Source organism: Syngnathoides biaculeatus, chromosome 6 (assembly GCF_019802595.1).
Source record: "Syngnathoides biaculeatus isolate LvHL_M chromosome 6, ASM1980259v1, whole genome shotgun sequence".
NCBI classification, from domain to species: Eukaryota; Metazoa; Chordata; class Actinopteri; order Syngnathiformes; family Syngnathidae; genus Syngnathoides; species Syngnathoides biaculeatus.
The window spans coordinates 19,183,230-19,198,595 of record NC_084645.1 but is presented as its reverse complement, the minus strand read 5'-3'; the positions used below and the strand labels follow the sequence as shown (position 1 = coordinate 19,198,595).

General features: G+C 48.2%; 1 protein-coding gene across 1 annotated transcript in view; it reads left to right on the top strand.

The window, feature by feature from the left end:
• ttn.1 (titin, tandem duplicate 1) overlaps positions 1-15,366 on the top strand; it is a gene marked incomplete at its 3' end in the record, with an annotated part of 159,120 nt that overhangs the window by 1,761 nt on the left and 141,993 nt on the right. The window contains 20 exon segments of the mRNA XM_061822179.1: positions 391-594; positions 1,038-1,325; positions 1,558-1,637; positions 2,269-2,477; positions 2,720-2,858; positions 3,852-3,914; positions 3,987-4,248; positions 4,706-4,796; positions 4,866-5,033; positions 5,148-5,290; positions 6,434-6,576; positions 7,701-7,928; positions 9,118-9,359; positions 9,544-9,776; positions 9,880-10,044; positions 10,129-10,297; positions 10,732-12,428; positions 13,346-13,627; positions 13,932-14,198; positions 15,062-15,334. Of these exon segments, the coding sequence (XP_061678163.1) occupies positions 391-594; positions 1,038-1,325; positions 1,558-1,637; positions 2,269-2,477; positions 2,720-2,858; positions 3,852-3,914; positions 3,987-4,248; positions 4,706-4,796; positions 4,866-5,033; positions 5,148-5,290; positions 6,434-6,576; positions 7,701-7,928; positions 9,118-9,359; positions 9,544-9,776; positions 9,880-10,044; positions 10,129-10,297; positions 10,732-12,428; positions 13,346-13,627; positions 13,932-14,198; positions 15,062-15,334 (5,346 nt within the window).

Below are 15,366 nucleotides of genomic sequence, written 5' to 3'. Positions count from 1 at the left end.
GTCAAAATCCCGATAAGATGAGTGAGTATGGAGTCGGGAATGAAGGATTGATCATTTGTTCTTCCTCATCCCCACATCAGGAGCTCGGTCACGCGGACTACATAGTCCAGAATCATCAGACCAACAATGACCAATTGGGACACTCCAGCTCCGTTAATTACGGAATGATTTAAACTGAATGTTGGTCCCGTCGCTAGGAATTTATAATGCATGTATCTAAAAAGCCGAAGATGAAAATGACAAAATCGAGACAAGTGGGCACAAACTTTCAGTGTGGAACCTCCATTGAATGTGTTACAGCACAGCTGGATGGATCAGACAACACTATCCGAGGCCACCTCTCAAACTCAACTGAACACCACATGACTCCAGTTGTCGTCTTCCGTCCAGGTGCTCCGGTTCCCGAGGTGTCCTGGTTCCGCGATGGGCAGGTTCTGTCGACCGCCACGTTGCCCGGCGTTCAGATCTCGTTCAGCGACGGCCACGCTGTTCTGATCATCGAAGGCGTCAACGCAGCGCACAGCGGGAGGTTTTCGGTCCGGGCCACAAATGGAGCAGGACAAGCCACCAGCACTGCAGAACTCGTCGTTACAGGTGAGAGCCAGGCTAGACCCTTCGGGTGGTGTGTAACACTTGGGACCGACTCTATGTCCCCTTCAAAACCTCAAGTAGGCTTTAAGTCCTCATCCACTTAGAGACTTAAAGGTGGTCTTTAGAAAAAAAACTCTGACCTATTCGACGTCCCATTCGAGACCGCAGGTAGTCATAAATTCCCGGTCCCCTTCAAGTCCTCAGGTAGTCTTTCACTCCTGTGACATACTTGGTCTTTTTCAAGACTTCAGGTGCTCTTAAGTCCCTGTACCCAACTCAATGTTCTCTTGAAAAGCTCACATGGTCTTGGGGTACTCTGACCTACTAAACGTCCCCTTTATGATTTTAACGCTTCTTCCTCTTTAAAAGCACCTGTTAACAAGTGCTGTTGATAGAACCCACCTCTCCTTGACTGAGGCACAAACTCAAATGTTTTTCCCGTACAGCTGAGACCTCGCCTCCCAGTTTCCTTCAGAGACTTCAGAGCTCGACGGTGAGGCAGGGCAGCCAGGTGAAACTCAGCGTGAGAGTCACCGGCATCCCGTCACCGGCCGTCACGTTCTACCGGGAGGGAGCCGAGATCCAGAGCTCGGCCGACTTCACCATCACCCAGGACGGAGACCAGTACAGTCTGCTAATCGCTGAGGCCTTCCCAGAAGACTCCGGGACATACTCGGTGACAGCCAGCAACAGTAGCGGTCGAGCCACGTCGTCCGCCGAGTTGCTGGTTCACGGTGAGTGTCTGCGGTGTTGATTTACGCTACGCGTTTGTAAAAGCCGGGAACGTTACACTGCTCCCAAAAAGCTGATATTGGGCCACCTTAATGAGACCAAGGGCTCGAGAAAATGAATGAATGAATGAATGAATGGATGGATGGAAAATATACAAGTGAATGAATCGAGATAGACTTGAAGGGGTTGGGAAAGGAGCCATCCATAACGCTGGAGCATTTTGTGGACATACAGGCGAGGAAGTTGTCCCGGCTAAGAAAACCAAGACCCTGGTTCCCGGTTCACAGACGAGTCATCAGACCAGACTGGAACAGGTACAGAAACTGATCTAATCCATGCGCAATTCACTCTTTTTTTTTTTTTTTCTTTCATTTTTTTTTTTTTTAATTTTCAATCAGATGTTTTGGAATCCAAAAATTACAAATTACTTCAAGGCCGTCCAACTCAGAGTCAGGCGAGGCATCTGTCCTCGGGGTTTCATCCAAAACTGCCACATCAAATATTTCAAGAAGGTCAAAATCCATGTTAATTATTCACCCCCAAAAATAAAAGATCACCTAAATCATGTATTAACAAGGAGATTTCAGTCTTACATTCAATCCACTAATAGATTGCTCCAATCTTCAAAATAGGAATCAGCCACAATGTTCCAATATCTTAATGCAGTACACGGATGACTTTGGATGGAGTCCGGGAAAAAAAAGGAAAATACACATTTTTCTGAACGCCTGAGGCCCATCCTGACGGAACCCCTCTTGGGGAGTAGCGAGATACAAACCCACAACCCAAGGTCTAACCAAACCACTGAGCTATGGGGCCTCTCTAGGAACCTGACAAGGATAAGCGGAGGAAAATGGATGGATGGATGGATGGATGGGATGATGCGCAGATTCAGAGGGATCACTGACTGTTTCTTAATTCAAATATTGCTCTTTTCCACGGTAGCGGGTAGAGGCCAGTTTTCAGACTATGGCTACCATGGAGATGCAGGTGGAAGGTGTGGAGCTGACAGATCTCCTGGAGCACAAAACCGCACCCAAACCTACGTCGTCATCGCCATCTCAGCCATCAGCCATCAGCAGGGCGACGGCGGGACGGCAGCAGTCACCCTCGCCTGTCAGACACGTCAAAGCCCCGACGTCCACACCTGGCAGGTAAGGACAAAGGAATACTGGTTTTTGGGGCTCTGGAGCCAAAGGGTTCAAAGAGTGAGAACAAGTTGGGATGCTGTTTTTGATTGCAACAAGTTGGTGGATGTGTGAGGATGAGTTGCCGACTCTCACCTTTTTTTCCTGATTGGTTGGCCAGTCTGATCCTGTCACGGCCGTGTTCAGCTGGCAATAAAGTTTTGATTTTGGACAAGTGGCAGGGTCATCAAACTCTCTCTCACTTCAAGGGCCGTCATGTCCCCAATGGGCACGTACCAGTCTGACGTCCTTCCCCCCTGGAAGCAGGCTGGCCTCCCGAATGAGGCAGGTTCCGGCAGCAGCTTGGCCCAGCTGGACCAGGAACAGCAGCTCATCTATGTCACACAGGTGAAGGAAACAAGAATAGATTGGAACGGTGATGGAACACATGAGTAAACATGACCCTGCCCCGGCTTTTTGGAAAGTCTTGCAGACAGAAAATTCGAAATTCATGGTTATTGGCTAAAAATGAAAACAATTAAAATTCATTAAATATCTTGTGTTGTTAGTGTATTCAATGAGCATGATTTGCAAATCGTCGTATTCTGTTTGTTCACATAACATTCCACCATAATTGGAATTGGGTTTGTAGTTTACGAGCAGTTCTCGGCAGGGATGTGGCGCCGCAATGAGTCAGTCCACTCAAAGCCGCACCCCTGCGGGGAGCCGCTGTTGAGGCTCAGTTCTACGGAGGGATGGGAACCCGCCCTGACCCTATGTACAAAGCAGATGGTGAGAGGAAGTCCGCTCATTTTGATTGTCATTCTCTCCAGGACTGTTTTGGGAAAGTCAACAGAGACCTGCGTTGCACTGTTCTCGATCTTTTAGCTCTGTTGGAAAAGTGGTTTAGGTTTGAATGGCTGGGAGAGAGGACGTGATGCGATGTCGGACCAATTCGTCAAAACATCCTCCATCCATCCATCCATCATCTGACCTGCTTATTCTCACGTGGGTCACGGTAGTGCTGGAGCCTATGCCAGCCATTTTCGGGCAGGAGGCGGGGTACACCCTGAACTGGTTGCCTGCCAATCACAGGGCACATAGAAACAAACAATCACACCGACTCTCCAAATGAATGCACGTTTATGGGACGTGGGAGGAAACAGAATCCCGGGGTCGAGATTTCTTCCGCCTTTCTGTCACTGGTCGGTAGTTCGAGGTTTTTCCCCCCTTTCTTCTGATTTCATCTCATGTTTCTATGTTAAGTCACTAGTAAGCTTTTCACGTTTTCATCATTTCATGATCGCTCTCTGCATGTACATTTCATTCAAGTGTCTTTGCTTGTGAAGATGTTGAATTGGTATGTTTGATTTAGTTGTGCTCAAACATTGGTGTATCCAGGTGGTAGAAGAAGCTGTCCCAACTCCCCACCGTGACAGTGTGGTTCCACCGGCTTTAGTTTCTGTGAGTCTGACTGCACAAATCAGTCATACTTCAAACTGAAAGTGCTGTCAAGGTGATTGGTTGCTTTTTCAGGCTCTGAAGAACACAAATGTGACCGAAGGCGAGTCTGTGACACTGGAGTGCCAGATCAGTGGCCAGCCCACCCCCGTAGTCATGTGGTTCCGAGAGGACTACAAGATTGACAGCTCCACGGACTTCCATATCAGCTACCACGACGACGGGTGTGCCCGTTTGTTGATCCGCGAAGCCTTTGCCGAGGACAGCGGGCGCTTCACGTGTACTGCCACTAATGAGGCGGGAACCCTCAGCACCTCCTGTTACCTGCTCGTCCATGGTCAGTCCAGCCTCAGTGCAGTCATGTCCACTTGCAAAAAAAATAAAAAATCCACGTCCTTAACTATAGTGCGGCAAAATCCAACTTTTTCCAACATTACCCATTTCTAGCTATCACCTAATTGTTTTTTTTGTGTGTCCGTTTGCGTTGAAAGCCCATTTTTGAGTTACGTGCGAGCTTCACAATTAAGACTCTCTAATCCATTTCATTGACCGGAACAAACACTCAGACAATACAACACAAAATAAAAACGTCATCTGCCAACATTGGCAACGGCGTTTCCTGTTCACCAAAAGAAAAGGAAAAAAAAATGCTCCCAACTGTAGTGGTGGGACATGAGGCCGGTGACTCGGTCCTGTGTGCTAGGAAAATATATAAAAAAACAACCCCAAAATGACAGTAAGGTGACTTTTAAGCTGTAGGTTTTGCCAGTTCTCACAGAGACTTTAACTTTCAGTGTCTGATGACATCGAGAGCCGAGAGGAGGTCGCTGAGGAACCTGAAGAGAAATTGTAAGTCAATCACCGCAAGGTTTCCTGGACGTCTCAGTGCTTGTGCTGACCTGTACCAAAATGTTTCTGCAGAGTAACTGAAGAAGACACCATGTCTCAGATGAGCGTGGTTGAGTCTGAGTCATCTGCCGTCGCTCCTTTCTTCGTCAAGACTCCTGGCGTCCAGAAGCTGGTCGAAGGGGGAAGCGTCGCCTTCATGTGCCAAGTCGGGGGGTGCCCTAAACCACACATCATCTGGAAGAAGAGCGGCGTCCCGCTCGCCACCGGATACAGGTTTGTCAACGTCTGTTCCTAACTCAGTTTGGGAGAGGGATCGTTAACCCCATGAATCCTCAGGCTTTTAGGAATTTTACTACGACAACAACAAGTCTCTGAACCTTCTTTCAGATACAAAGTTGCCTACCAAAAGCAGACTGGCGTGTGTCACCTGGTGATCTCTATGGCCTTTGCTGACGATGCCGGAGAATATTCTGTCTTTGCCAGGAACCAGCTGGGAGAGGTGTCTGCTACCGCCAGCCTGTTAGAAGAAGGTACGTCCCACAGCCAAAACCATGTCGGTGTTAATCGGCAAAGGTTGAATTCTGGCAGGTGGCCTTCTTCCTTGTGTTGAAGACCTTAAATCCAAAAGGCTCCTCCACGTCTAAGTTTTGAGAGTTGCAGTCTCCGGTGGGTGTGGCCCATGAAGGTGCTTACAGCAGGGTTAGTGCTGTTGAGATTGTTCGATCTTTGTTGTGTTGCAATGCAAGGCTGTTGTTTTGCGTCTAACGACTAGTTGTGTGTCACGGTTCTGCCGGTCCCAGCCCTGGCAGTGCAGGTCCCCTACATGCCTGCGTTGATGAGGAGGCGCACACCTGCACCTCATCGGTGATAATGAACCCCAGTATACATAGGACCCAGCGGACGGTCTGGCTTTGCCAGATCGTTGCCACGCGTGCCATGCGCACTTCCTCGTTCCTGATCCTGAACCCCTGCGTACCGACCTCCGCCTGACGCTCTTGATACTGCTGCTCTCTCTGACTGATCTCCCGTGTAGCGATCCCTGCTTGCCCGACGTCCTGGTGACCGCCGCTCCAGTTAGACTGTCTGCCTGATCCCCGACCTTGGAACGAATAATCACTTTTCCCCAAAAACTGCCTCTGCGTATCTGGAGTCCCGCATTTGGGTCCTCTCCCGCACCGATGGGTCGTGACATTATGTTGAAATGACTCATTTGTTGTCACTTTCCCCTCAGAGTGCAACAATGGATGTGATGTAAGCAGACTACAAGTGACGCAAAACGCCTCTGAGACCTTTTTAATTTGACCGAGGTGGCCTCTTTCAAGCTCTTTCCGAAAGATTGTCCGGTTCCGACAACCCTAATCCTATTGTGATCACCCTCAGGAGACACACCATCCCGAGAGATCAATCGGAAGACAACTTTGTAGCACCGACGCTGAAGCACTTGAAACAATGCATTTGGTTTGTCCAATGATGGCTGTTGTTGTCCGTATCATGTCAAATAAAATAATTCAAATGCTCACATCTAAAATGTACAACTCACGAAGGTGAAACATCAACTACGTCAAGAAACCGCTTCAGTTGAACTGCCGCCATTCACCCTTTGCCGATTACATTTACCCAAATGACTTGCCGGGCTTCATTCAACTCAATGTTCTGAAACGTTTTGCCTCCAGATGAATATGAAGCCTTTGTGAAGAAACAAGCGGTAACCTTGAAGACAGACCTCGAAGCCTCAATGCAGGAGCCCCTGGTCGGAGATACTGCACCTGCCGTGACAATCATGGAGAAGAGGACCGCCACTCTTATCTCTGGACAGGTAGCAGCATCCACTCGTCAGTAGAGTATATTTTCCACTTGTGCACGTGACCGGAGTTTGACCTTTGCTCCCTATGTATGAGCACAGATGTTTGTCTGTACTTTCGTCTTCTTACTTTCCTCAAATACACCCTAACCCAATGAAAAAGATGGAAAGTCAACCGCGGTTGAGGTCTTGATTGATGGAGCCCATTGCCGCAATACGGAGGAATGGGAGGGAGCCAGGGAGCATTGACAGATTTGCAGAAGCAAGATATTTTCCATCTATGGCCTCATTCAAGACAATCGCTTGATGTCGTTGCCCCCAAGAACGATTGCTGGTGAATGTGTTGTCAATACCTTGTCAGTCTAAAAAGTGCATGTGGAAAAAAAAAAAAAAAAAAAACAAGCAAACCAAACAACGTACAGTACTGGAGATGTACGTTATTATCCATCCATCCATCCTTCCACCCACCTATTTTCTTCGCCACTTATCCTCACAAGGGTTGTGGGAGGGCCGGAGGAGGGTACACCCTCAACTGGTCGGCAGCCAATCGCAGGGCATATGGAGCCAGATGTCAGTCGCACTCACAATCACACCACGGGGCAATTTAGAGTCTCCAATTAACCATGCATGTTTTTGGGATGTGGGAGGAAAAAAACTGAAGAAAAGTCACACAGGAGAACATGCAAATTCCAATCAGACAGGGCCGGGATTGAACCCTAGTCCTCAGAACTGTGAGCCCAACGATGACTTTTCGTTAATCATCAATGTTATCAAGGTTATGGCAACATATTCAAATAAAAGCTGAGCCAGCGTTAGCAAGCTAGTTCCTTCTCAGTATGAGGAACATTGAAAGTTTTTTTTTTTTTTTTTCATCCCAAATTCAAAACAGGCACTGCATAGAACATTTTTTCAATTTTTGATTTTGGATTGAAGTCCATGTTAGAATTCGTCTCTTTTTTTTTTTTTTTTTTTTTCAAAACAATTATCTGTACTACTATTACTACTTAAGAACAGAGTGTGAGTTTTTACGGCAACCCGATTGGATGATTTGCGGCTGAAAGACTGGCAGCTGATCTTTGATGTTCAGATATCCCGTCAGAGTCTTCAATTCCAGGGTTTTCCTACATTGCGGCACACAGGACCTCCACCTCTCGATCCTGGAGCAGCGCATCATGCACGAAATTGAGCTGAGCATCCTGAGGATCAGTTACAGAGAACTGTTGGCAGAGGATGGGGAGCAGATGGTGAGCGGCGCAGAAGACGAGGCCGTGCCACCTACTTTCGACACGCTGGTGAAGAACTACCGAATTGTTGAGGGCATGGGCGTCACGTTCCACTGCAGGATGGTTGGAGTGCCGCTGCCCAAGGTGAGCTTAAGCCTCAGGCCTCAGGCAAATTAACCCTTTTCACATATTTGTAATGATAATAAAGGTGATTCTGATCTGGTAGAAAACATAGAACTAACCTGGACCGCAACCTGGACTGGCACCGGACCTCGGGTCTTGAATGAAACCCATTTTTATCCAAATTCATCCATCCAACCATTATCTACCGCTTTTCCGGGTCGGGTCGCGGCGGAAGTTGGATACCCAAACTTCCCTTTCCCCAGCCACTTCTTCCAGCTCTTCCGGAGGGGCGTTCCCAAGCCAGCTGATAAAAACCAACGGGCAGGCCAGGCCCCGAGCTGGGGCGCAATAAGTATACCCACACCTGATCGGCGTCTCTTCAGAGTGGAAGAGAGTCCAATCCCTCTCAAGAGGAGTGGTGCATAGTGGCGAGTCCGACTATATCTAGTCGGAACTTTTCAACCTCACGCAACCACTCGCGCTCTTTCACTGCCAAAGAGGTGACATTCCATGTCCCCAGAGCTAGTTTCCGTAGCTGGGGATCGGATCGCCAATGTCCCCTCCTTTGGCCACCGCCCAGCTAACATTGCACCCGACCCCTCTGGCCCCTCTCACAGGTGGTGAGCCCACGGGAAGGGGGACCCATGTTACCCTTTCAGGTTGTGCTCGGCCGAGCCCCACGGGTGCAGGGCCGGCCACCAGGCGCTCCCCTTCGAGCCCCTCCTCCAGGCCTGGCTCCAGAGGGGGCCCCGGTGACCCCCGTCCGGGCAAGGGAAACCAAAATCCAATTTTTGTAGTCATCATAGGAGTTTTGGAGTCGTACTTTGTCTGGTCCCACACCTAGGACCTGTTTGCCATGGGTGACCCTACCAGGGGCATGAAGCCCCAGACAACTTGGCTCCTAGGATCATCGGGACACACAATCCCTTCCACCACGATGAGGTGACGGCTCGAGGAGGGGTTTTATCCAAATTGCAATGGTTAAATACAGTCAATAACAACAAATAAAAAAAAAACATTCCTTTTCCATGGGCTTTGATTGGCCAGCAGTAACATACAAATAAATGATTCATAAAAAAATACATTGTGAAGGAAGCAAGGTGGACACAAATGGCAGGCACCTTGTCCACAGGGTCAAGATACAGAAGATAACATCAATGGATGACATAACGAGCTATATCTGACGCATAAACACATGTTGTTTTGGTAGATTGTTTGGTACAAAGATGGCCAGCGGATACGAGCCGGTGGACGCTACCAGGTAGAGGTCCTTCTGGACGGACGTGCCAGTCTGCGACTGCCCGTGGTTCTGCCTGAGGACGAGGGTGTTTACAGTGCCCTGGCCAGCAACATGAAGGGAAATGCCGTCAGCTCAGGGAAGCTCTACGTGGAACCTTCTGGAAGCGAGTCGCCTCGGCGATACACGCCACAGCCAGCTCAGCAGAGGATCCGGTACGTTGGAGGTCACAGATGTCCATGCTTTTTGGACAGAGGGGTTCATAGAGAACCATGGAAAATACTTTATTATTGCAAAGAGAGTGTGATCTGAAATCCTTCCAGCGTTTACGCGACTTATTAGTTTGATTCTCTTGAAGAGATCTTTTCAAGTGTGTTTTTTTTGTTTGTTCTCATTAAGGTCCCAGTCTCCTCGCTCGCTGAGCCGCTCACCGGACCCTCCCCTCAGTCGTTCTCCCAGTCGTTCTCCCGTAAGAAGGCTCGACAACACGGGTGAGGCTCAGCTAGAGAGACTCTACAAGCCTGTCTTCGTCGTGAAGCCCGTCTCTTGTGAATGCTCCGAGGGGCAGACGGCTAGATTTGACCTGAAGGTGGTGGGCAGACCCATGCCGGACACTTACTGGTTCCACAACGGTGAGTGGCAAACAGACAAAAGGTTTTTCACAACACACGTACCACATATGAACAGATTGTGATGACCAGGTTTTTGACTTTATGTGTTTTTGTCACTGGCCAGGTCAACAAGTAGTCAGCGACTACACTCACAAGATTGTGATTAAAGAGGATGGTACTCAGTCCCTGATCCTCACTCCGGCCATGCCACAGGACTGCGGCGAGTGGACAGTGGTATCGCAGAACAGAGCTGGACGCTCATCAATCTCTGTCACCCTCACTGTTGATGGTAAAAATAGCTTGTCTGTCATTCATTTTGGATGTTGTTGACTTCTGTTCACTTCTTTTTTTTCACTCTCTGGTTGTTTTCCAGCCAAGGAAGCCCTGGTGCGTCCGCAGTTCACAGAGAGGCTGAGGAACAAGAGCGTGAAACAAGGAACTCTGGTTGAACTGGCAGTCAGAGCCATCGGAAACCCTTTGCCAGAAATCGTCTGGCTCAAAAATAGCGACATTGTCACGCCTCACAAGCATCCACATATAAAGTATTTTTTATATTACTCCTTATAATGGTATAGTTACTGTGGTTTACATTGTAAAAAACAACAAAAAAAAAAAACAACCACATATAATACCGTTTTTGTGATGTCAGTTAGGGTTCAGAAAATGTCCTGATTATTAACATGCATCTTAACAGGAATTTTGCTGTACAGGTCCATTGTAGATAACCCTTACTGAAACAATTGGACGTGTGCCTTTGAAAGTTTACACAATGTCAAACTGGGGTCCCTTGTGAATTTTATGTTGAATTTGAGGTTTGTCCTGAAATCTCACTCCAAACTACATATGCACAACTTCTTTTCAGGAGAGTAGGTTTAGTGGAGAAGAAAAAACACAGGAGGCTCTTAGCTACTACTAATGCCTTGACTCGACAAAATGATGAAAATAAGAGTGTGTCGACTTGACAACTGTGTTTCAGGATTGAAGGAACCAGAGGAGAAGCAACATTCCAGATCCCGTCCGCTTCAGGTTCAGACAGTGCATGGTACACAGCAACGGCCATCAACAAAGCTGGCAGGGACACCACCCGATGCAGAGTCAACGTAGAGATGGACTATGCCGAACCGGAGCCAGAGAGGAAGCTCATTATTCCCAAAGGAACCTACAAGGCCAAAGAGATTGCTCCCCCAGAGCTGGAGCCCCTGCATCTCCGCTATGGGCAAGAACAGTGGGAGGAAGGAGACCTTTACGACAAAGAGAAGCAGCAGAAACCACAATTTAAGAAGAAGCTGACCTCCATTCGAATGAAGAGGTTTGGTCCTGCTCACTTTGAGTGCAGACTGACCCCGATTGGCGACCCCACCATGGTGGTAGAGTGGCTCCATGACAGCAAACCCCTGGAGGCTGCTAACCGGTTGCGCATGGTCAATGAATTTGGATATTGCAGTCTGGACTATGAGGTAGCGTACGCTCGAGACAGCGGCGTCATCACCTGCAGAGCAACCAACAAGTTCGGAGTGGACCAGAACTCGGCCACCCTGATTGTCAAGGACGAAAAGGGTCTGGTTGAGGAGACACAGCTGCCTGAGGGAAGGATAGGAACACATAGAATCGAGGAAATGGAGCGCATAGCTCACGAGGGAGGACCCGCGGGAGTGGGAGCTGACGAGGAGACAGAAAAGACTAAACCTGAAATTGTCCTCCTTCCCGAGTCGACTCGAGTGCTGGAAGGTGACATTGCCCGATTCCGCTGCAGAGTGACCGGTTACCCTGTGCCCAAGGTCAACTGGTACCTCAACGGACAACTGATTCGCAGGAGCAAAAGATACAGACTCCGTTACGATGGGATTTACTACCTCGAGATCATTGACATCAAGTCTTACGATTCAGGAGAGGTCAGAGTGGTTGCGGACAACAACCTTGGCTCTACTCAGCACACAGTTAAACTGGAGATTCAGCAGAGGGAAGATTTCAGGACGCATCTTCGTCGGGCTCCTGAGCCCAAACCAGCTGAGGCTGCACCAGAACTTGGAAAAGCTCCATTTGAAGTGGTGAAGGTGGAGCAGGCCTCAGATGACACGCAGCTGAAAGAGGTCATCAAGCTCAAGAAAGCCCAAAGGATTGTTCACGAGAAGTCTAACGAGGAGTCGGAGGAGTTGAGGAGCAAGTTCAAGCGCAGAACAGAAGAGGGCTATTACGAGTCCATCACGGCCGTGGAACTCAAGTCTCGTAAGAGGGACGAGTCCTACGAGGATCTGCTGAGGAAGACAAAGGAAGACCTACTTCATCGAGCCAAGGAAAAGGAGGCGGAAGAGAAGCAAAGAGAGGAAGAGCGACGTAAAATCACAGCCAAACCACTCCAACCAGAAAGGGTTAAGCTCTCAGCGAGCATGGAAGCTCCCAGAATCCTGGAGCGCATATCAAGTCAGACAGCGGCACAGGGGGACGAAGTCAAGTTCAGAGTCCGGGTTGTCGGTAGACCAGAACCCGAGTGCCAATGGTTCAAGAATGGTGTTCAACTGGAGAAGACTCACCGGGTTTATTGGTTCTGGCCCGAGGACCACGTGTGTGAGCTGTTGATCAGAGACGTAACAGCTGAGGACTCGGCTAGTATCATGGTCAAAGCTGTCAACTCTGCCGGCGAGACCTCCGGTCACGCTTTCCTCCTGGTGCAAGGTGAGCCCAACTTTGAGCGGAGCCTTAGGCCGGTTCTCCGTGAGCAGCAAATGCACAGAATCTTTTCGGAGACGGGGAAAAAAGTGACCACTAAATTGCATGTTGACTCTTAGCAGAGGGCATGCCTTGTTTGTGGGTGCCGCAATTGCCAAACGGGGGAAAGGGCCTTGTCTAGCGTGGAAATAAGAGTTTTGCTCTGATGCTTGTCATCAGGGAAGATTTAGCAGATCACCGCAGAAGCAGAATGCAAATCTGAAGGGATGGAATTTCTTGGTGATGGCGAAAGGGGCAAACAAACATTACCGAGATAACACGGCAACGGCTGATCACTTCCATTTGTTTGATTCACGGAACTCCCAAGAGTGTGGGAATAGGATGTAGGTGCCCATCATGTGTGGCATTGTGTTTAAAAGTTGCAACGGCACACCTAAAAAACTGCTTTGGGAGATGACTGGACCAATTTCCACAATGTGCTGAAATGAAATGAATGAATGAATGAATGAACAACAGAGTTTTGTCACAGGTGGCAGGACTTTAGTGGCCAAGGCAGGAAGTAAACCCTTGGATCAAGTTCCAAAACTGCCTTGCTGAACAGACAATTTGAAAAATGATTCCATGAGGAAAAGTGCTTTGTTCTTCCCCCTTTCCTCTGAGGTTGTTTTAGAACCTCCTACTTGCCACAATAAACACGGGAGTGCCATCTGCACCTGAAGCAAAATCAGACACCACGATTCATCTCAGATTTGATAAACAACGCTATGCATGCTAAACTCACAATTTTGAACTTGTGTGTACTACTAACAGGTCTGTTTCTGTTCGCGCAACTCTTTGCTAAATCATACACTAAGTGCTGTTGTCGCTTGTGCTAAGTGCTTTTGCGCTGACGTTGACACAAAGTCTCTGTTTGGATGGTGCAGCAAAACGAGTGATTAACTTCACACAAATGTTGGAAGACATCAATGCCAAAGAGAAAGACACCATGGCCACGTTTGAGTGCGAAACCAACGAACCCTTCGTCAAGGTCAAATGGCTGAAGAACGACGCTGAGATCTTCTCTGGAGACAAGTTCAGGATGCATTCGGACAGAAAAGTCCACTTCCTGTCTGTGCTCGCGTTGGAAATAAAAGACGACGCGGAATATTCCTGCGTGGCCGTGGACGACGACCTGATCAGAACCAGTGCCAAGCTGAATGTTGAAGGTGGGTGTGCTCTATGAGGGTTATTGCATACGGTAAACCCCTCACACTTTTGTCAAGATGAGATCTCTCTCGTCTTTTCATGGGACAAAACAGAGAAATCAAACTATGCTACGGTCGGAAGGAGTCAGCGCACAGCTCATACTGGATGTGTGGAATATAAAAGTACTGTCACCTCGTAATGAGTCTCTCGTAATGAGTCTGTTGTCCCACGTCAAGATAGAATCAAATATTTTCGAGTATGCGAGATGTGTACTCATTTCGTGCGTGCCGAATGCAACGTGACTAAGTTTTGGGGCCCCGACAGGAGCTCCGCTGGAGATCCTGAAACCCCTCGAGTGCACCGAGGTGCCAGAGAGCTACTCTGGAGAGTTTGAATGCGAGCTTTCCCGTGAGGATGCTGAGGGCGTTTGGTTCTTCGGAGACGCGCAGCTGTCTCCGAGCAGCAAGCACGTCATCTCATCGCGGCGCGGGCGCCATAGCCTGTCCGTCAAGGATGTCAACAAGGGAGACCAGGGGCGATACTCCTTCGCAGTGGGCGACTTGAAGACGCATGCTAACCTCAAGATGAAATGTGAGTCTTGGAGATGTCTGCCAATCGCTTCCCAAATTTTTGGAAAAAAAAGCATTCCGCACTTTTCCCACTATGATCACCGCACGGACACATTTTGATGTTATTTTCACCACTTTTTAACATTGTAATCCTTCCCAATGGTTCAACCGATTCAAACCATTGAAATAAAAATCAAATCTGAGCATTGTGGGGACCATTCTCTACATTCCCTCAATGTTTACAATGAAACTAAATGAAAAGATATTTTACACATTTCCCCACAATGCCACAGTTTCCTTGCGGCCACCCCCCCCCCAAAAAAAAAAAAAAAACAACAAAAAAAAAAACCCAAAACAAAAACATTCAAGCGGCTGAAACGTTCAACTAAAATGTTCTCAAACACTCTTTTCAATTCCAGGTTCAAACTGTTGAGCTCATCTTTCAAACTTTTGTCTCCATTTTCTGAATTCCCAAATTACTGGCTCCACTATTTCACACAATAATGTCCCCTTTCCACATTTCATAGCTTATTCCAACTTCCACATATTCAGCTCATTGGCAAGATCTTTGCCAGAGCACCCAACTTCACAAAACCTTTTCAATGAAATTCCCGAATGAAAGAGATGGTTTCCACTTTGACCTCCATCCACATTTCTTGACCCGTTCAAAACATTTCAACTTCAAGTATCGCATTCTCGATTTTAGCAACCCACTTCTTTCTGCAGCATTTCATTTCAGCATGAACACTTCAGACACATATCGTATATTATAGTTTGCACCGCACCTTTCATACTCGTGAGCAAATACCTGTACTGTGAATTGCTCCATTAGTTTTGGATGAAAAAGATTTTCTGAAACTGAATAGTGCACCTTTCCGGTTTCAGACCGACCGGTCACCCTGATGCAGCCTCTCACCGATCTGACGGTCTGCGAGGGGGACATTGCTCAGATGGAGGTGAAGTTTTCTCAGGGGAATGTTGAAGGAATCTGGATGAAGGACGGACAAGCTGTGACTGTCTCGGATCGGGTGCACGTGGTTATCGACAAACAAATCCACAAACTCCTAATTGAGGACACCAGGAAGGGCGACTTTGGCGTTTACACCTTTGAGGTTCCCACTCAGGGGATCTCCACCACGGCGAAGCTGAATATTCGCAGTAAGTAACAGGCTTTGCGATTGCGACATCAA